Source organism: Mugil cephalus, chromosome 7 (assembly GCF_022458985.1).
Source record: "Mugil cephalus isolate CIBA_MC_2020 chromosome 7, CIBA_Mcephalus_1.1, whole genome shotgun sequence".
NCBI lineage: Eukaryota > Metazoa > Chordata > Actinopteri > Mugiliformes > Mugilidae > Mugil > Mugil cephalus.
Genome location: NC_061776.1, coordinates 5,994,601 through 6,015,857, shown reverse-complemented (window position 1 = coordinate 6,015,857; position 21,257 = coordinate 5,994,601). Strand labels below are relative to the sequence as shown.

Sequence of the window (21,257 nt, the reverse complement as noted above, 5' to 3'; positions counted from 1 at the left end):
GCTAATTAGCTCGTTAGTTAGACAAAATACTCGTTTGAGGACATTAGGACCTCATTGTTTGTAATTCTGTTTTTGCTCAGGTATTAAAATAGAATAGTTTTCTATTTTGTTACACATTGGCTATAGTATACCATGGAATAATCACCATGTTTTGCTGTTGTTGTTGTTTAAAAAAAGATGGTCCTCTTGTTCAAAGATGACACTTTCAGGCAGGAAGTTAAAGAAATTAAGATGCATTTCAAATAAATGAGCGTCAGGAGGCTAAAGGCACCCCTAAAATCTACCAATATCTGTATCTACCACTAAAATGTTTAGTTATCGCCAGATTCAAAAGGCTCTGAGGAGGATTTTTTGTTTTCGGCCTCGGGTTTGTTCGAACTCTGCGAACCAGGAAGTGCGCAGGGGTGAGTCCTCTCGCTCCACCCAGACACTCTTGGACGTTAAACCGAGCCGTCGGTCGACATTTTCGGCACAGCATCATCAGCGCTGACGTGGGAGCTACGTGAGCGGAGGCACAGGCCGTCCACTGTAATTAGTGACGAGTCAGACGACGTAAAACTTCGGTAAGTCGCTGCAAAGCTGTCACATTTTGCGGGTCGGCGCCGGCCGGCCACGGTCGAAGGCAAATGTGCAGATGCGTCTCCAGCGCGAAACTTTCCACCGACACTTTTTTTTTTTTTTTTTTTTTTTGCTCTTTGCGCGGCCAGCCTCACGAATTAGCCGAACATGTTTCCCAGTCGGCTCGGCCTTCTCCAGTTCCTCTCTTTTTAAGTTTTTAGAGCTGCGTCAAGTCGGATGAAGTAAGAGAAGTACGGGAAACTGGAGCAAAACGTGTGGCTTCAAAATAAAATACACTTTTACGCCCCCACATAGACTACTTCAGTTTGTTTTTCCAAATTCCTCCTGGATTACATTTTATTACCCAGTCTCTGTTTATAAATTATATTTAAATAAAAACACATGATATAAGTCACAGTAATGTGTTAATTTTCACTTTCCACTACAGTTGCAAAAGGAAATTGCATTCTCCACATTTTTTGCGTAATTTGTCCAACTTGACTTATTGACGGTGTTTTATGTTATTGAGAAGACACATAAAGAAACAAAGCATTACATTTAGTGAAATTAAAGAAGTAACCCAATAAAAACACATGCATATACTGTTCTTCTAAATTTCCGGAGCCAAAAGATAAATCTCGATTTAATTCCACTGTTATGACTTTGATGAAGAGGTCACCTTAAACAGTGATGTTCAGCTGTTTCATCAGCGGATATCTCACAGAGCAAACATCACACCGTGTACTTAGAACAAGTTACTACCAAACCGGGTTCTGCGTTTGAGCATGAGAGTCCGTGATGTGAGGCTAGAGTCAATATTTGAAGTAAAGTGTGTTTCCTGGCCAGACTTGGATTTGAGCCGGCCATGACCTGTAAATTAAAAGCTTTAATTTAACTTGGTCCAACACAAGTCTTTGTCTCTGCTGTTGTTTTTGGCGCGTGAATAAGGATCAGTAATGACATTAAATCATATTAGAATTTGGAACAGACTCTGACCTGGAGTCACAAGCCACAGCTTCCACAGAGTAAAGAAAGTTACATAATTAAAATCTGTTACTCTAAACGCAGATCCTACAAACTTTCTGATAAATCACGACATGGAATAACCCCACAAAATGAGAAGAGGACATAATCAGATGTGAGTTTTGTCTGATTTTACTTTAAAATACACAGACCAGGCATAACATTATGACCACCTTCCAAATATAATGTAGATTTCCACCTCTTGACTGAGCTATAATCTGACATTACTTTTAATATACAATGCAGTCTATTTCTGCTTTCAGTGGTTTTAACCTCCCGAGACCCTGCTTCTTCACATGCGGACATTAAGTTTTAGGTTTTGTTGCAGCTTATTCAGCTTCATTTAAACCCCTTGTCCTCATTTATGGACGCTTTAGTTTGCCATTTAGTGGTAGCAAAGGGTCGATACAGTAGTCTATGTAAAAACATGATAGCAATTTTTTATCAACGAGTTACAATGTCGTTAATTATTTTATCATTTGAGGATGTTGGGACTTGATTGTTCTGGTTTTGCTCAGCCATGTTCAGGTGTTAAAATAAACAGTTTTATATTTTGTCACACATTGGGTGACTTTGTTATAATACGAATAATGAAATAATCCCAGTGTCCATGTATGAGGACATGTTTTTTTTTTTCTTTTCCAAAAACTACTACTTCCTAAGATGTTACTTAGGTTTTATACGTCTTAGGTCCTACTAATCCCAAATACCATGGAGAAATTAAAAACTGAGAACCAAACAAATGCTTGGGTCTCAGGAAGTTAACAATGTGGCGGACTGGTGTAGATCATTTTATATTTGTACAGCTAAGAATCTTTGCACTGGCTCTATTGCCATTTGTCATTTATTTCAACAGTTTTCTGCTTCTTCCTTTTGTCTTTGTTAAAACTTGAACTGAACAGAGTAATTAATCAAAGTAATAAAGGAAGAGATTTTAAAATACAATGCTACTCTTTAAAACACACAATTACTTTAAAAAAAGGGTTAAAAACATCTGTATGGTGAGGAAACACCCGTTTATCAGTGGTGGACCATGACCTGATATGCTGCTTCGAACAAAGCCAGTATGTGATGAACCCTGGGAAAAATAATGTCACATGCAAACAAAATCTGCACAATCCCAATTTGTTTGTAGTCTGTCGTCATAAAATTGGAAAAGAAAACGCTTTTCTCAGCCTCTGTTTGTCTCTCTGTCTGTCTGTCTGTCTAGGTAATGACTATGGATGCTTCAGTGCCATCTCAGCTGGAGAGCAGTTTAAACAGCTCAGTGACAGATGGAGAAGAGAACTACGGTGACGCCAGTGCATCTGATGCAGATCCTACTCAGGTATCCGCGTGGTTCAGAATGAGGTGCTTTCATCTTGTTTCACCAAATGTCATAACGCTGTGATCCATCAGTGGACTTTGGCTCTGATTTGTGCCCAAAGGTTTCGGTGGCCGTAGAGTCCTCTGACGTGATCGTCGCCCAGCTGTCTGATGGTGAGACGGTGCAGGTCCCAGGTGTCATCCAGGCCCCCCAGACATCCGTTATACAGTCACCGCAAGTCCAGACTGTCCAGGTGAGGGCAAATTTTGTCTTAGTACTCATTTGAAATCTGTACACCAGTACCAAACTCAGTTAAATAAAGGTGTTTTAAAGTCATTGACTAAGGTCATTCCAGAGAACTATGAGTCAAGTTTCAACTAGTTTCACATGAAGTCTGAAGACACTCCATGCCAAGTTTATTAAAGCAAGTGATAGATCAATGAAGACAAGTCTGTTTTATGTCTCAAAGTATTCAGGATTTAGCAGAGCAAGTGTCAGGTCTAAACATGTCCAACTGGTCAACTAGAGCTTCAAGTCATTCACGAGTCAAGTGAGACAAGTCAAGACCCAAATAGGTGAGTTTTAGAGCAAGTTATAGATCAAAGAAGACAGGACTCTTTCAAGTCTCAAGCAAACGAAGACAAGAGATCTTTTCTCAAGTTCTTCAAAATGCTTTCATCTAGTCAAGACATCAAGCCTCAAGTCATTCAAGACAACTCCAAGTCAAGACACGCTATAGCAAGCCCAAAGACCTCTGATGAAGGCAAGTCTGTTTGAAGTGTCAAGTCAGATCAGACTGAAGGGAAGAACAGTTCTTTTCTCAAGTCCTTCAAATTATGTGCAAGCTTAGTCTCGATTGTGCGAGACCAACTGACCTTAAGGACAAACTCTCCATGATGTTACCTGAGTTGGATCTTGAGTTTCCCTCAAGTCAAGTCTCTGTCCGAGTCTCGCCTCAAGTTCGCAACCCTATGAGTCAATTACCAAGCTGCTAGAGGTGAGTCCATGTCAAGTTACCAGTCATACAGCATTTGACTAAGCCTCAAGTCAACGAAGGAAAGAACAGTTCTTTTCCCAAGTCCTTCAAAGTTCGTCTAGTCTAGTTTAAACCCATTGACTTTATATGTGGACAAACCCTCATTGACGTTACCCAAGTTGGATCTTAAGTTTGCCTCAAGTCAAGTCACTGAATACAAGTCCAAGACTCTTCTCAAGTTCGATCAGAGCAACCCTCTAAGTCAACCTTGCCAGTCATACAACATTTGACCAAGCCTCAAGTCAAGTGTCAATGGAGAGAAGAAGCGTTCTTTTCTATTCTAGTTTCAACCCACTGACTTTATATATGGACAAATCCTCACTGACATTACCCAAGGGTTTCAAGTCTCAAGGGATTCAAGTTAAGTTACTAAATATATAGTAAGTCCAAGTCTTTTTTCAATTTCGGTCAGAGCAACCCTCCAAGTCAGTTCTTAAGCTACGGAAGTCGAGTCTCAAGTCATGCAAGACTTGACCAAGTCATAAGTCAAGTCTCAAAGTTCTTCAGAACAAGTCCAAATCAACTCTCTCAGGAATCTAGCCTCAAGTCATTTAAGACAACACAGAACTAAGCCTCCTTTGTGTCAGACTGAGTCATTCAAGAGAGGCCTCAACACTTGAAGTAAGGTGTGCCCAAGTCCATTCTTCGTTCTGGTGATTTAAGTCAAGGCCTACGTAACTGATCTCACTATTCAGTGAGAGCCAGTACAAACTGTCCACTCTGTGTTCGAAGCATAATCTGAAGGTTGGGACGTCAGTGTGTTCGGTGAATGGATATTTATCTGCTGTGCTGTGTTAATAGGATTGAGAAGAAGGAGTTGAGGTTTAAGCTCATCAGTCTAACCTTCACATTCAAGAGATGTTGTTGTGTCTGGGTGTGACAGCAGCTCCACAAACCAACCCGTGAGGCGAAGCTTTGAACTTTTAATTATTATGAAGAATATGCTGTATTATCATCTCTCGGGTGGAATAGTTTGGGGACTGGAAATGAAACCCTGGTTCACACGTATCAGCAGGTTTTCTCAGATGTGCAGCTTTATTTGCTATTTGCAAAGTTGTGGTTAGTTTGTGATCTGATCAGAAGTACTTTTACAAAGAAACGGCGAGGAAAAGAGATTATATCAGTTAACTGCTCGGAGAAACAGTGCAGAGGTGGCTATACCACAGGGTGGTTTTACCAAGGTACTCTCTACCTCTCTCTGACAGACTTCTAGTCAAGGATGAACACTGAACTGGCAAAATATTATGACCACCTTCTTAATATTGTGAATGTCTCTTTTGTGCCTCCAAAACAGTTGTGACTCATCAGAAAATGGACGTGGGCCTTCTGAGTGGTGTCTGGTAACAGGATGTTGTTAGTGGGAGGCCTTTGCATCCTGTGGGTTGAGGGGGAGGGGCCTCTCTGGATCATCCCACAGATACTTGATCAGTTTGAGATCTAGTGAGTTTGGAGGCCAGGTGCTGTTCTTCATGTTTTTTCTGTTGTTCCTGAAGCGGTTTTGTGTGTGTGACTGTGTCAGGCTGCATCCTGCTGGCTGCTGCAGGCTGCTGCATCAAGGAGTGTCATTGCTATGGGGTGGGGCTGTCTGGTCTGGTCTAGGTGGGTGCTACATGTCTAATAACATCTACATGAATGAATACCAGGTCCAAACGTTTCCCAGCAGAACACTGAACAGTCACAAAATAGTCGATGTTATTTACTTCACCTGTCAGTGGTCCTAATGTTGTGGCTGATTGGTGTATCACCACTCGTATAAAGGCACAGGTCCCCTCTAATATTTCCTTCTGAGTCTGAATCTGAACCAAACCCGCAAATGAAAAAGCAGATCATAGGTTATAATGTTGTGGCTGATCAGTGTATTTTGCTATTAGTTAGTTAGTTTTTTTTTTTTTTTTCTTGGAAAAGTCAAACATGCTGAGGAGTTGATTCAAGAATCAGTGATCACACTGTCATCATCATTCTGTTTGAGCACAGTTGACATTCTCTAAAAATCTTTTTGGACTCCACAGTATTCAGTCAGCAGCAGAATTATTTCATTCAGATTGTTTCAGCCTGACAAGCATACACCTAAACTCCATTGTCAATAAACAGATGTGCACAAGCCCCAGTTAAACCTGGTGCCTTTTTCTGGTCCAGACATTGTCCTCTAACTGTGCCGAAGCCTTTTTTTTTTTTGTGGATTACCGTTACGCTCTAATGTTTGTCATGAAAGCCTCCTGGTTGATGACATGCGTCCAGCTCACCTTTATATTTGTTGTTATTCCAAGAAACATATTTAATCACGCCACGATGAAATCATGCCCGGAGAAAAGATTGTGCTAACTGCTCACTCATATTCACTCAGCTTGTAAAGTGTGACTCTCTCGGGACGCGTAATGTGTTGAAAAGATTGAGGCTGGAAATGGAATGCTGCTCAGATTCCTTCTTTGGCGTCATCCTCGTCTTTCGCAAACACATCCCAGGGCAGCACAAAAAGACAGCGTCTGCATGGAAACACCTCCTCGGTTATAACATTTAAAACGAGAGATGTTGCCAAAATAGAATAAAAAATTGCGGATTACTCACAGATTTTTTCTTTTTTTAATAATCTCTACAGGTGGCTACCGTAGCACAGATGGAGGATGATGATTCGCCTACAGACGTACAGAAGAGACGGGAGATTCTCACCAGGCGTCCGTCCTATCGGTGAGAAGACGTCAGCAGCAAAAAAAAAAAAAAAAAGAAAAACCATGCAGCAAGTAAAGTGTGACCATGTTGAAGCATGTGTGAGGAATCACTTCATGAGATTCTGTTCTCTGGCAGAAAAATTCTTAATGAGCTTTCTTCGGATTCGCCGGCAGTTCCGAAAATCGACGAAGAGCAGGCGGAGGATGAGGAGCCGGACTCCAGCGACCCCCCAGTGTCGGCGCCATCCTCCATCTACCAGACCAGCTCAGGACAATATAGTTAGTATACTAGTATACCAGGTATTTTTTTAAGTAATGCATCACAAAGGGTTGCTTCTTGATAATATGAGAAGACGCCAATGCTAAGTCAAATTCACAGAGGTAAAGATGGCAACGTAGCATAAATAACTCTTAATTAATTCAACTTTGACCCCCGCACAGTTGCAATCTCCCAGGGCAGAGCCATCCAGCTGAGGAGCCCGGGAGTCGAAGCCATTCAGGGGGCCCAGACCCTGGCAATGACCGGCTCTCCCGCCCCGCAGCCTGGTGCCGCCATCCTACAGTGTGCAGCCCAGCCCGGAGACGCCCCACAGCAGTTCTACATCCAGGGAGGACAGGTGCTCATCCAAGGTGAGGAGCAGATAAATTTGAATTTGTGACAGTGGGGAAAAACATTGGGAAATGGCTGACATACGGCTCACAATTCACAAATGTTTGACAAGTCTTCAACGACTAGAAGCTAATAGTTCAACAACTAAAACCATCATCAAAGCGTCTGTAAATGTAGGGTTATTGTAAAAGAAGGTTTAGAGGGAACACTGAAGACACTGGATGTGACGAGTGTATTGGAGTCAGGACATTATCAGCAGGATAATTTCCTAGCTGTCGCAGTACGTTCCAAATACGATTGAGCACTTTGACATATTGAAATATTCTTCCAGTTAGGGGTGGGCAATATGGCAAAAATATCATATCACGTTTTTTTAAAAATAAAATTACGATTTCGATTTCATCACGATCTTAAATTGAAAAATGAAAAACAGACAATTTAGTTCAAAGAAGCTTTCTTAACCGATTTTATTTTAAATAGTCGCAGTTTTGCCTACATGTGCAAACAATCAAGTTTAAGAGACGTGGCATGGTGGTGTTTGAGAAGTATTTTCAGCTGGGCAACTCATACAGCGGGTCAACTACTTTAAGCAGACGTTTGAAGCCCTCATTTTCTACCGTCTTGAAAGGTACCATATCTTTTGCAAGATAAAAGGTAACTTCTTCTGTTACCTGTTTTCGTGGCTTGCTTGACTTGTCATACGGAGTGCCTTAGTTAAATGCCAGTGTTAATGTTGACTGTTTCGGTCTTACGCTAGCTGCTGCCTGCGCCTGCGGTGCCGGTGCCGCCGGACCCCTCGGGGTTTGGCTCTAAGCATATTGTTTGGGATGCTTCCTCTTCAAATGATTGAACAGGTTCGTCATGTTGCCACCCGACGTGCAAACCTGTTCTGAGAACATCTGCCGGCGCTGCATCAGTTGAGGAAAATCCAAACCTATTCCATGTAATGGAAGTGGATTATGTTTTAGTGACCAACTCTGTTTGGCTTTCATCCATGGCTCCATGCGGCTACCGCTACACACATAAACAAGGAGGCGGGTAAGAAAGCGCGTCACTGCCCCTAATTCGCTATGATTGGTCGGTCAGGTCGATGACGTAATACGTCTGGTGCGTCGGTGCATCAGCATAGAACTGCAATGTATAGAATGTGCCCTAGACGATCCCACGATCTCTGCAGTTTGACGGATCGTCTTCACGTTGTAATCGTTCACGATTTAATATCTTCATATCGCCCACCCCTACTTCCAGTAACAACATTCAGTCGCGCCTCAGACAACTCTAGAAATCTAGGTAAGAACTCCGATCTAGGGCATCGGTAAGACGCCCACTTCACTGTCTGAGACAAACCTTTAACCTAGTTCATATCTTTGTCTTATCTTCTAGAACGTCATTTGTTCAAGTTGAGTCTGTGAAAGTCTGGAAACAGACTCCATCTCAAGGTTTTTTTCCCAGATCAGCTGTCTCTTTGGCTGTCTTCCTCAGCCTGGTTCTTCTGCTGGTTTCTGATCTGCTTCAGACGGATTGAGAACATCTACTTCCCAATGAAGGGCTTCTATCTCTCATGGATTCTCTGCTGGATTTTGCAAACACAGCTGTAGCTCTCTGGTCCTCTCAGTTCTTTCTGCTGCACAGAAGTCCAGCCCAGTAGAGCGAAAACATCTTTATCTTTGTAAGAGGAGCAGAATTTGTCCTGAACTTTATAGATTAGGTCGAGAAGCTGGAGCTTTTTAAATGAAGGGGTTTCATGACCAAGCATCGCCACATGTAATCAGATCTGAGTTCAGTTTTCTTCATCTTTAAATTTGCTAATAGTCTTTTTGACCAGGAAAAGCTTTTGTGTGAAGGTCTATTTTTACTCAAGGCAGCTGTGGATTCTCCTTCATACCAGAAGCTTTTAACATACATCATACAGTAGATGTGCCCATGGGCGTATACAGAGGATGAGGTAACAAAACAGTTCTGGGCCCAGATTTATTTATTACTGTTGCTTCTCTCATCAAAACAGCTCAGTTTCTGTCTTTCTCGAATGCATCTCACATGTACACCACAAAGACTGTCGTACCATTGGGAGACTTCAGTAATGAGTTCAAAAACACAGTATTATGCAAACATTTTAATCATATCAAGCCATCCACACAAAAACCAAAAGGGGGACACATTTACGATAACCGATTTCTCAATAACCTTGTTCTCCCAGATGCAGATTATTTTAATCATTGGTCTTTTGATTTTTTTAACATAGCAGATATTGTGAAACACTCAGAAACCACGTGTTCTTGAAAGCTATCAAAAGCTAGAGTTGAAATTATTTCAAAAACGATTCATTGTGAACGTTACCTGTGTTTAGTTGTTGCTAGTTGATTGCCCAGTGTTTCATAGTTTGTGTTGTAGTCCCTACATTAGTGGTTATGTTTCAGTTTCAGGTTTTACCAGCTCAGTCTGACCTAAGCACACAGGAGATCCTCTCAGTTTGAGATGATTACTTCCATCCAGCTGCAGAGTTGTAGCTGTATCTTCTCAGCTGTAGGCGCATACGATCGTTGCAAACTGACTCATATATAACAAATGTCCAATCAACCAAAGATTTTGTGACCCCCATGCAGTGCCTCCGCGGACTGAATACCCATGATGTAAAAGATATTGACAGAGAAATAACTGTAGGAGATGAAGAGTTAACAGCGACTAGTCGAGAATGCTTTAATCACTCCTATTGGTTGAGTTTGTGTATCCAGTTGGGTGCATATGTGTTTCTTCTCTGTATCGGTTGAAAAATGCTCCATTGTGACATCCAAATGTCATCAGTGTGTCAACAGACTCTTATTCTGATAAGAATAGACTATTCCAGGCTAAAAAACGGGATGAAAGTAAAGAAAATGACCATGTTCCAAAAGCACAAAAGTGTTTTTTTTATTATTATTATTATTTTATATCTTTAAGAACATAAACCACGACAGGTTGTAGCTCTTGATAGCTTCCTAGCCTCCCAGCTAACAACTCTAAGATTTGTAATGCTGAACAAACAGTTAGCCATCTGTAGCTAAAATACACGTATCAGCAGCAACATTATGACCACTGACAGGTAAAGTAAATAACATTTAAATCGTCTTGTGACAATTCAGTGTTGGGAAACGTTTGGACCTGTCATTCATTCATGTTGATGTTACTTACACATGTAAGTAGACCAGGCCAGACCAGACCAGGCAGCCCCACCCCATGGCAATGACACTCCTTGATGGGAGCAGCCACCATGAGCGTGGGTTGGCCGTGGTATTTACAGTGTGTCAGTCAAGGTTCTCAGTCATCTAGTTCATGGTTTGTCCGAAAGACAAGGACAACTAGACTGGCAGAGTTTGTTGATGACGTTAAATCCAAATAGCTTCTTCATTTCTAAAAGGTTGGGTTTTGAATAGGGACATTTGTGGGTGTTTCCCCCTTGAAACCCACATGACCGGATACTCCCTTGTAATTGGAGGAAGCTGTTTTACTGGATGATACTCTAAAAAGCTGACTGTTGAACGGGAGTGAAACATTTCGGGGACAGATGTTCAGACTGTGTAGTCAGTTAATGTCAGATTATATCTCAGTCCACCTCCAGTGTTCAATTCGACATGGATGGCTTGCTTTACTCACCATCTGTAGCTAAAATACACCCATCAGCCACAACATTATGACTACCAGGTGAATTAAATAACATCTTGTGACAGTTCAGTGTTCTACTGTGAAACTTCTGGACCTGGCATTCATTGGTTTGGATGTTACTTAGACATGTAGCACCCACCTAGACCAGACCAGACCAGACACCCCCCCCCCACCCCATAGCGATGACACTCCTTGATGGCAGCAGCCATTCACAACAGGATACAGCCCACACACACACACACACACACACACACACACACACACACACACACACACACACACAAACTCTTTAGGAAAAACTCAAAAAGCATGACGAACAACACAAGGTGTTAACTTGGCCTCCAAATTCACAAGATCCCCGCCCTACTAACAACATCCTGTTATGTCTGTGAAGGTTCTCAGTCATCCAGGTCATGGTGATAAAGGCAACTAGACGTTCTTAAATTTCATATTCATCGGAGTAGCTTCTTCGGTTCTGAAAGACTGGTGGGAAGTTGAGGTTTAAATGGGAAAACTGTGGGTAAAACCCAACAGAAACTTGCTTGACCAGAACCTCACATTCCCACTAGTCTCTCAGAACTGAAGAAGCTACCAGACACCACAGGACCCCCTCAGAAAGCCCATGTCCTTCCTCTGATGAGTCACAACTGTTTTGGAAGAACAAGGGAGACCTGCACATTATTAGGAAGGTGGTCATAATGTTGTGCCTGATCGGTGTGTGTACATTTTTGTCCTCAGAGGAAGAGTGCCCTTTGTGTTTCAGGCGTAGGTGGACTCCCGAGCCATGCGTTTGTGAAAGGGTTGTTTTGTTTCCCTAATGTATACGTCTGTACATTCCTGCCTGGTCTGAGCCGCACTGTGTTCAAGTTCAAAATTTTTTTGGTACAGACGTAGGAAGACGTGAGGCTACGTCACAGTCAGGCTTTGTTAACTCTAGTTGGGTTGTTTTTTTTTAATGCCAGTGTGCAGTGTCCCTCCCGTAACCAAAACAAAATGATTATTACTTTCAGCTGACACGGTGTGGTGTATATAATTACCTAGGGATTCCACCAAATCTGAAGCACATTTGGTTTTAGACTCCCCTCATGACCTTTAGTTCGTCTTATTGGGAAGTAGTTACTGTTCTTTTAGTGCGAAAGAGGAAACTGGTTCAGCCAATGAAGCCAAACCTCATCGGGGTTTTGCTGCAAGGGTTTCCACCACTTCTTTGGAAGTAGGGACAATTATTCCATTTTCGCTCTGGGTGCTATAACGAAAAATGTATATCACTGTATTTTTCAAAACTGTGACGGAATCAAAGTTTATTGCGGTATTTTCTTACGTGTTCTCAACATTTTCTACCGGTTGAGAAAGGAATTAATGCAGGAGATTGACTAAAGATGGACTATTTTACTGTGATGAGTAAATATTGTAGAATAATCCCACACTAGTAGTGAAACACTAGGTTTGCATGGCTTTGTGTTAGCACCGATGTGGAAATCTGGGGACATTTACAGCTCAGAGATAAAGAATAAAAAATTTAAATGTTATCAAGATGAAATTAAGAAACGGAGGCAATTACGGTTTCATTTAGTTTGACATATTTAAACATATTTAAACTGTTATGTCCGTCGCAACATTTTTTCTCCCATTCATAAAAAGTTAAAATCTGGGACTTTTTCAGGGGCAGCTTTAGCCGGGGGACAGCCCATCCAAAACAGGGACTGCCCCCAGAAATCAACAACGTCTGGTCAATATAACAAATAAAAAAAAAAAAAAACATTGCAGCACCTTTTTTTTTTTTTTTTGTTGGCTCTTGTTTTGCCGGTTCTACATTTTTTGGACCTTTCCATCTTCACCACGCCTCACACAGTGACACATTACGTTGCAAATGGTCCGGTCTGAAACAGTGTATTAAAAATTCATATCATAACAGAAAAAAAAATTCCCAGCCACTTTAGCAATGAAGTCAAAATAATACTGAAAAAAAAAAAGAAAGTCGTGCAGGGTTTTTGGATTATCTTGTAAGCAGATTACTGCGCACCCTGAGGAAAACAAATGAATGCATGACTCCTATTAGCATCATTTAAAACTCTTCCTCTGTGGTGGAGGAGGACTTTCGGTCTTCCAGCAGCCGAAACAGCAAATGGAATCATTTCACGTGCTTTTATCTTTTATTTCCTGTTATTTTTTATTATTTTTTTGCAGAATCGTGCAGGTTATGACTAATAAGACAAATGCTGTAAAGTTTCATTTCATGTTCATTTTCTCTTTCTTTACACTTCGCAACACACACACATTTAAAAAAAAAAAACAAAGACTTGAACCTGAGGAGCTCAACAGTTTGCACGGCAGCCACTTGGGACACAATATCCTCTTGTTTGTTGAGCGTCTCTCTAGTTGCGTCACTAGGGCTAAAAATACAACCCCTCCACTACCTCCCCTCCCCTCCCCTCCCTTTAGCTCCCCCTCCCTCTCTCCCTCCCTCCCTCCCTGCCCAACTCACATTGTGTTTCTGTACTTCATCGGGCTGATCTGCAGGGGGGAGGGAGGAGGAAGGCAGGCAGGGAGGAGGAGGAACTCTAATCCTCCGTGTTTTACTGACTTCAGCGCGCAGGGAGTGATGTCATTGTGATGTCAATGCCAGTAATTGTAATCGGGCTGCAAAGTTGACGAGCGACCACTCTGGCACAGAGAGAGCCGAGAGGGAAAAGGGTCTAGAAGGAGGAGCAGACTCCAGCGTAGACGCGCGTTAGGTCTGAGAGGACAGAGTTTTGTTTTTGTGTGTGGAGGTGTCCCTGCTGCCGCGGTGCTGGATTATTGGAAACAGGAGATGGCTGTGACTGGGGATGAGACTGAGTCAGGTACAGGTTTCCTCACTTTTTATTTATTTTTTTAATTCATTTGTTAACTGTAAATCGCAGGGGTTTTGCGTGTGCAATGTGTTTGCATTACGCTCCACGATGAGGATTTTGCACGTTTGCAGGTTAATTTTTCCAACTTTTTACCAACATTTCTACAATTTGAATGACTTTTTATGTTACTTTTGCTTCACGTGTCGCGGAGTTGGAGGTGATTCTGGTGCAGGTGCTGGATAATTTAGCGTGGGAAGCTAAAAAAAATAATAATAATAAATAAATAAAAGGAAAACGGGAGAAAAGGAGTGAAGAAGCATTTGGTTTTCGTTGTGTTCCTGTTAGCGGTTTGTATCCCGCTGCTCCTCTGCTCTCTGAGCCCAACACAGCGGTTGTCAGGCAGACGGGCAGCAGCAGCAGGAGGGAGGGAGGGAGGGAGGGAGGGAGGGGGGGCAAGGTGGAAAGGGGAGGGGGTAAGATAGTTGCCGGTTTGACGTCACCCCAGTTTCCTGGAACAGAAGCCAGGCTGGGAAGGGAGAATGCGAAACGGGCGAATGAGACGCACGCACTGACGTCAGCACAGCTCGAGTCACTCTGTTATCATAATGAGAGGGGGGGGGAGGGAGGGGGGAGTGTGTGTGTTTGTGGTCGTGTCTTTCTCAATGAGTGTGTGTGTGTGACAGCACAGCCGAGGAGCAGGAGGAGCAGGAGGAGGAGGAGGAGGAGGAGGAGGAGGGGGGTCAGGGGTTGACGGTGGTGGTGGTGGTGGTGGTGGTTTAGACGATAGAAACTTCTCAGGAACAAAGTGAGAGAAAGAAAAAAAAAAAAAAAGCTGAAATGTAATGAGACAGCAGGCAGAGCCGAGCGGTTAACAGTTGACTCATCTCATTGATGACTCAACTCAAACAGCACAACCAGAAAACAGCTTCTTTCTTTCCTTCTTCTTCTTCTTCTTCTTTTTTAAATCGAATCGAATTCACGAACGGACAGACAGCTGTTATCCACCGTTATCAGCAGCGCACACACACACACACACACACACACACACACACACACACACACACACACACACACACACACACACACACACACACACACACGGTGTCAGACAACGCCTGTCAAGCGTACCAGACGTAAAACAATGTGGCTTAACAAGTTGTTAGTTGCTCCACCAGAAATCAGAGCGTGAGCAGCTGATTTTTCTCCAGCAGAGATCTGAATATTCTCTCATCGACTCTTTGGGTCATTGTTTAACGCTTCGTATTTAATGACTTTTCCTAATCTAATGGGGACGCAGGCGCCGACATGATGCATCTTATTATTCTCGATAATAAGTAGGTAAGTGGTCACTTATGACCTTAAACCACAGGTCTTCAACAGGGGGTTTGTGGAGGAAACCATAAAACAAAGTTTATTTTTATATGTCTATATATTAATTTTCTTATTTCTTAAACATGAATCCAACATATTTTAGTAAAGGGATAAATGGAGGCAGAAGACACTCGTATCGGGTGCTATAGATAATAAGAACATGTACTTATAAATGATATAAAGCCACTCAAACACGTCTCCTTCCAGTTTAAGGTCGATTGTGTGGTGATTCTGTAGATTTCTCCATAGTCGTGTTAACACGTATCCTGGATGTAAATGTGGTTTGATGTATTTATTTATTTTATTTAAAGAGCAATTCAGGTAGTCAACAAACAAACATAAGCTACCTGATGCATAAAAAGATAATTATAGTAATTTTCAGGATGTTTTTAATGACTTGCTGGGGTCAGATTGAACCCGAAGGATAAAAAGTGTGTGGAGTTTAGGGTAAATCCTCTCTCACGGCTGCTGTAGTTGTCAGTTTGTGTTGAATGTGGTTCCTCAGCTGGGTGAATATTTTGCACGATGGAGTAAAACTTGCTTTATATTCTGTTATTCAGCCAAGCAACAAGCGTGTACTTCAAAAGCACCAAAGAAACCACAGCCTCTCTTAGGCAGCCACCGCCCCTCTGTGTTATTTTAAAGGGAATCTGAGCACCGTAAACATCGTGAAGCTCCGGTTTTAGCGCAGGACTTTTCACTGGTGCACCCAGCGAACTGGCGAGCGTGTATATAAATTTAACATATTTGCATCACACCTTTTTTGAAGCCGCCTTTCCGATCGGCCGGGGCCTGTAAGTTCGGTTGCCACGGTTACGGCCCTTAATAAATAAACACTGGTGTTGCAGAAATCAGAAGAGATAAAATAATTCCCGCTGCGTCAGCGCGTTGTGTAACAGCGGCGTGCGGTGGCCGCAAAGTGTCAAATACCTGCTCGCAAGGACGGGCGACACTAGAGGAAATTCATCTCTCGGGGCAGGAAGGAGAGCGGATGAGCGTTCTCGGCCGAGGTTGCTGTGTCACATCCTCAGGCGATAATAGGAGAAAGTGACGGCGCAACTGCACGACAGAAAGTTTTTAGGGGCGGGGAGCGTCACCGGTGGTGCGTTTCGCCGCGTTGGGGCGGTCGGGCCGAACCCGACTCTTCTTTAACTCTTCCTTAACTCTTCCTCTCCCGCCGCCTTTCGCCCACAGCCGCCACAGGAGACATGCCCGCCTACCAGCTGCGTTCGCCCAACTCGGGCCTGGCCCAGAGCATCGTGATGGCCGCCTCCCCGGGCAGCATGCAGAGCCCGTCGTCGCAGCACGCCGAGGAGATCACCCGCAAGAGGGAGGTCCGGCTGATGAAAAACAGGTAGGCACGGCTATTTGTGGAGGACGTAATCAGCTTAGGTTTGTTGCACAGTCAAAGAAAAATGCAGTCAATGAGATCTCACTACGAGTGCGTAAGTGGTCGCTCATGACCCTAAACCGTAGGTCTTCAACCTGGGGTCTGCGGCCCCTAGGGGGTCCGTGGAGGTACTATAGAGGGGTCGCAAAGTCTTTGGTTGATTAGATTTTTTTTTTTTTAATTTCCCTCCACAAATTTAAACATGAATCAAACATATTTTAGTAAAGGGATAAATGCTTATATATACAGCTATATCACTGTATATCTGTATGTTTATGTCAAATATGTTATTAAATATTTTAACCTGCGTATCATTTGAATAGTTTAATACTGAATGCAAACTGATAATAATGTATATTTATAAATAGCACTAGGCTGAGTTTAATATAGAACACTAAGTAGGGGGTTCCTACCGGCGTCCTTGGCCTGAAAAACATCGACTCTAGAATCTAGTTTCAGATTTAAAACCATGTATTTCAGGATTCTTCATATATATATGTGTATATATGTATATAATCCTGCGCTGAAAGTGAAAGGACTCGACTGATTAGGAAACTCTGACTCAAGTGTTGTTGCTGATGATCTGGAGGTTGATGTTCACACTTTTTGTTTTTCTGCCAAAGCCACTGAAAGTGCAAAGGTCAAAGCCAAACCGTAGGCCCTGTGGAGGTACTGCAGGGCGTCGCAGAGTCTTTGGTTGATTAGACTTTTTCCTATGTTTTTTATATATATTTTTTTGAATTTTCCCGCACAAATTTAAATTTCTTAAACGTGAATCCAACATATTTTAGTAAAGGGATAAATGGAGGCAGAAGACGTTATCTTTCAGTCAGCGCTTCACTTCACATCAGCGATACAGGAGCCACACTGGACCTGACCAAGAGCCTATTCAGTCCCCAGATGAAATCCAGAGGCACTGTTAGCAGAAGAGAAGCTAACAGTGCACGGCCACCCTATTCTTCCACATGATTGTGTATTATTTCAATAGCTTAATATTGGATGCAAAATGATAAATAGCACTAGGCTGAGTTTAATAATCGGACACATATAGTAGGTAGGGGGTTCCTATTTAATCTCTCCATCAGTTTTGGGTCCTTGGCCTGAAAAACACTAAAGACTCTAGAATCTAGTTTCAGGCTTAACATTTAAAACCATGTATTTCAGCAACCATGCAGTGAAAGTGAAAGGACACAAATGAATAGGAAACTCTGACGCAAGTGTTGTGCTGATGATCTGGAGGTTAAAGATGCACGAGTGGTGATGAGACACTGGACTGTTGATGTTTGATAGGGAGCTGCTGCAGAAAGTGAAAATATCTTGTTCGTCAGTTTCCCTTTAAGAATGTAAAGAAATGCTTCTCTAAACGGACAAACTTCTTAAACTTCTTCTCCCCCTCTCTCCTCCGCAGGGAAGCAGCCCGCGAGTGCCGCAGGAAAAAGAAAGAGTACGTGAAGTGTCTGGAAAACCGCGTGAACGTGCTGGAAAACCAAAACAAGACCCTGATTGAAGAGCTCAAAGCACTGAAGGACATTTACTGCCACAAAGCCGAGTAGCGGCGGCGGCCGCCCGCGGTCCAGTCACTGAAAAAAAAAAAAAAACCAACGAGGCTGAAGACAGTTCACAAGCTGCTGCAGCAAAGCTTCAAAAAGAAAAAAAAAAAAAAATAACTGACTCCGGAACAAAAACCGCTTCGACCGTCTTTTGTTTCTCTGCTCACTCAGGCCTGATTCACGCCAAAATTCAGGAGTGTCGCGGGGGGGGGGAATTCGAGTAGCTCGAGCTTGCCAGTTTTGCTCTCGTTCTTATCTTGTGCTCTTTTGCATGTGAAGACTCAAGTGTTGTTTCGCGCTGTGCTTGCTGTCGCCGCCGTGCACGGGCGAGGCCGGGCCAATGAGAGCCGGCCGGAAGGACAGGAAGAGGAAATACAGGTGCTTCCTGAAAAAAAATGTGCCGCTCAACCGCAGCGATTACAGAGGGGGGGAGAGAGAAGAAAGAAGAAGTACGTCACCCTCGCAGGGGTTTGCCAGGTCTCAAATTTCCCTGAGGTCGGACGAGGTGCACACACACACACACACAAAAAAAAAAAAAAAAAAAGCTACGCAGATCCACCACCAGCGGCAACGGGGCAACTCAAACTGCACCTGATCGTGTAACTCGTGTAATTTTGCGCTTCTGATTTTTGATCGTTGCATTCCTTCACGTGAAATGTCCTTTTTGTCAGTAAAGTGATTTCTCTTTTTTTTTTTTTCCTTTTTCAGTTTCTTGGAAAATATTGATTTGGTCAAAAAGATTTTATATATATTTAAAAAAAAAACAGAAGAAAAAAAAAAAAAAAAAAAAAAAACACAATTATCTATTTTTCGGTCACTCATGCACAGAACGTCAAAGTACATTTCAAGCCGTCGTAGATTGGCCTCGTCTGAGTTTGGGAAAGTCCGAACGAAGCTTTATTTTTTCAAGTGGGAAGAACTTTGCATTTGTAACGAATGAAAACGGCTCTTCAGTCAAAGCACAGAATGCACCAAACAGTGTGGATATTATTAGAAATTATATTCTATTACAAATATTTGAACAATTTAATATATAAATAAATAAATATATATATTAATATTCTAAGAAGAAATTCTTACGTCTGAAATGGTTGTTTAATGTGTGGGGGGAAAAAATTGGAGACAAATCTTGAAGAATAAATGTTTTGCTTTACCGACATCCACTTTGGAGTGAAACTGTTTTTGATTGCGGCTTAATATTAAAACGCTCTGTTTAAAGGGTGATGCCAATTTTTTTTGTTTTTTTTTTGTAAAGATGTTTTTATTTTTAAATACATCCTCTTGTGTTAATGTTTGGAGACTGCCTGCTTTCCGTGCTTCTGTTGATGTTAGTTGTTCCCTGGATTATATTTTATTCTTGTTGTTATTATTATTATTTTTTTTTTCTGTGTGTAGATATTAAAGAGCGCTCCTCGGAGTAACGGACGTCTGCTGCGCGTCTGTTGCCAAAGCTCTTTTAAGTCGCAGTTCGGTTTTATCAATGAAAACAGTGTGAGTCACCCAGTGGCGGTCTCGATATTCACCAGCCAAGCTGTCGTGGCTTGTACTCGGACGAGTGCCCGTTCTGTTCTCTTCTCTTCTATCAAAGCGCGACTGGTGATAAAATTCAGATTTATTTTTTTCTTGGTATCGACTGAGCTGAATTTTCCTGCACTTACTACTTACTTACTTGCTGTTTTAAATGGCTCCATCTTTTACCAGGTGTTCTCCTCTCAGTGTATTACCTTGTTTGAACTGTAAAACTATTTTTTTTTTTGTTTTTGTTTCTCCAATAAAATATTTGAATCTGCTCTAGTCTAGTCATTTAACGCTCGCCAACACGTTCACGAAGAAGCCAATGTGTAAGAGCTGCAGTTCATCGAGTGGCCACTTGAGGCTCCAAAGGGGAGCAAATCCCCATTGACCCCCATGTTAAAAAGTCCAACTTTACAGCTTTATTAAACATGTTTACACAATTTTGGTTTCAATGGTTTATTTCACTATTCATGACAACTGAACCGGGGTGATTTTTTTTTCTCTAACTCATTCGTTTCCCATAAAGCATTGGGAAAAACCATTCGATGGTCACTTAACGGGTGGTCGATATCCCATCATGCATTGCGTCTCTGTAAATGGCCATTAGTGAGGTACATTCTGAAGTTTTCGACATGATTTACAACATGATTTTATTTTTTATTTCACGAACATCACTGATATTTGTTCACAAAATCATCACGTTTTAGTAATGTGTAAATTATAATTGGATAACCGAGAGAGCCGCAGCAGCTTGATGTGACGTCATTAACTGTGCGTCCAATGCTGATATGTGTTGTGTCCTGAAAGCTGTTGAGATTGACTTCAGTATATAGTGAAGCCCTACGTAGGTAGGGAGTAGGGGTTACGGGGTTATGGGGGTTACGGGGGGAGAGAACTATTTCGGACAATTCCGGCCTCATTTTCAAGGTTCAGAATCCAATGGGTGACGTCACGATGGGTTTGTCCATAGTACAATCAATGGTGCTGACGCTTAAAACACAGCAGGAAATATTGACAGGTGGAAGGATTTTAGAGACAGATTGTGACGGCTGGAGGACTGTACTGGGCCAGAGCACCTCCAGAACTGAAGCTCTTAGTCTGCAACAATGTTCAGGTGGTCAAAGTGAAATCCACATTTTACTTTGACTGGTACTCGCCATTATGTCACATCCTGTTTCTATAGTGTCGAACAACTAAAATGAAACTCAGCCAAAAAAAATTACATGCATCAACATTATATTACGACCTAAACTGACTGAAACTATCCTTGAAAAACAATTTTTTTGACATGTATTTTAGTCTTTTAGTTCTACTAACATGGAGGAGGTGGAGCTTACGATCTATACTGCAGCCAGACACCAGGGGGAGCTCTACTTGCTTTGGCTTCACTTTTCAGGAGCTGTTCCGCCTCCATATTTATACAGTCTATGATCTAACGGCGTAGAACCGATGTTGCACATCCCCAGAAATGTAACGACGCTCCACAGCGAAGCAGAACACAAGAGCTGTGATTACGCTTCAGTATTTCCACATTTTTAGAGTTGATGGTTTTGGATCAATAAAGATGTAACACACACAGGAAAGGCAAACTGAGGAGGTTCGGAATTTGGAAAGTTTTAGCGAAGGTTTCAGTCGCCATAGATGTAAGTGAAGCAGGAAGAAGAAACAAAAGTTAAGGCTGGGCAAAAAAGACACAGCGCCAACTAGTGTTTGGGAGGCAGAGGTAGGTAGAGGTATAAACCACGCTGTATTCACCCTG

At 42.3% G+C, this 21,257-nt stretch overlaps 1 protein-coding gene across 1 annotated transcript; it reads left to right on the top strand.

Moving 5' to 3' along the window:
* Positions 1–432: 432 nt before the first annotated feature.
* On the top strand, positions 433–19,772 carry crema (cAMP responsive element modulator a). The gene is made up of 8 exons (XM_047589251.1): positions 433–563; positions 2,792–2,908; positions 3,009–3,140; positions 6,520–6,608; positions 6,726–6,868; positions 7,031–7,219; positions 16,238–16,397; positions 17,842–19,772. Exons 2-8 carry the CDS (start codon positions 2,795–2,797, stop codon positions 17,984–17,986), a joined length of 972 nt encoding a protein of 323 aa, XP_047445207.1. The 5' UTR covers positions 433–563; positions 2,792–2,794; the 3' UTR covers positions 17,987–19,772.
* Positions 19,773–21,257: the final 1,485 nt, after the last annotated feature.

Bases quoted from the DNA above. Each gene is read 5' to 3' on its own strand.
- crema (XM_047589251.1), top strand. From the start codon at position 2,795: ATGACTATGGATGCTTCAGTGCCATCTCAGCTGGAGAGCAGTTTAAAC. The intron at 6,869-7,030 runs GTTAGTATACTA...ACCCCCGCACAG, and splicing joins GACCAGCTCAGGACAATATA to TTGCAATCTCCCAGGGCAGA. The intron at 16,398-17,841 runs GTAGGCACGGCT...TCTCCTCCGCAG, and splicing joins GTCCGGCTGATGAAAAACAG to GGAAGCAGCCCGCGAGTGCC.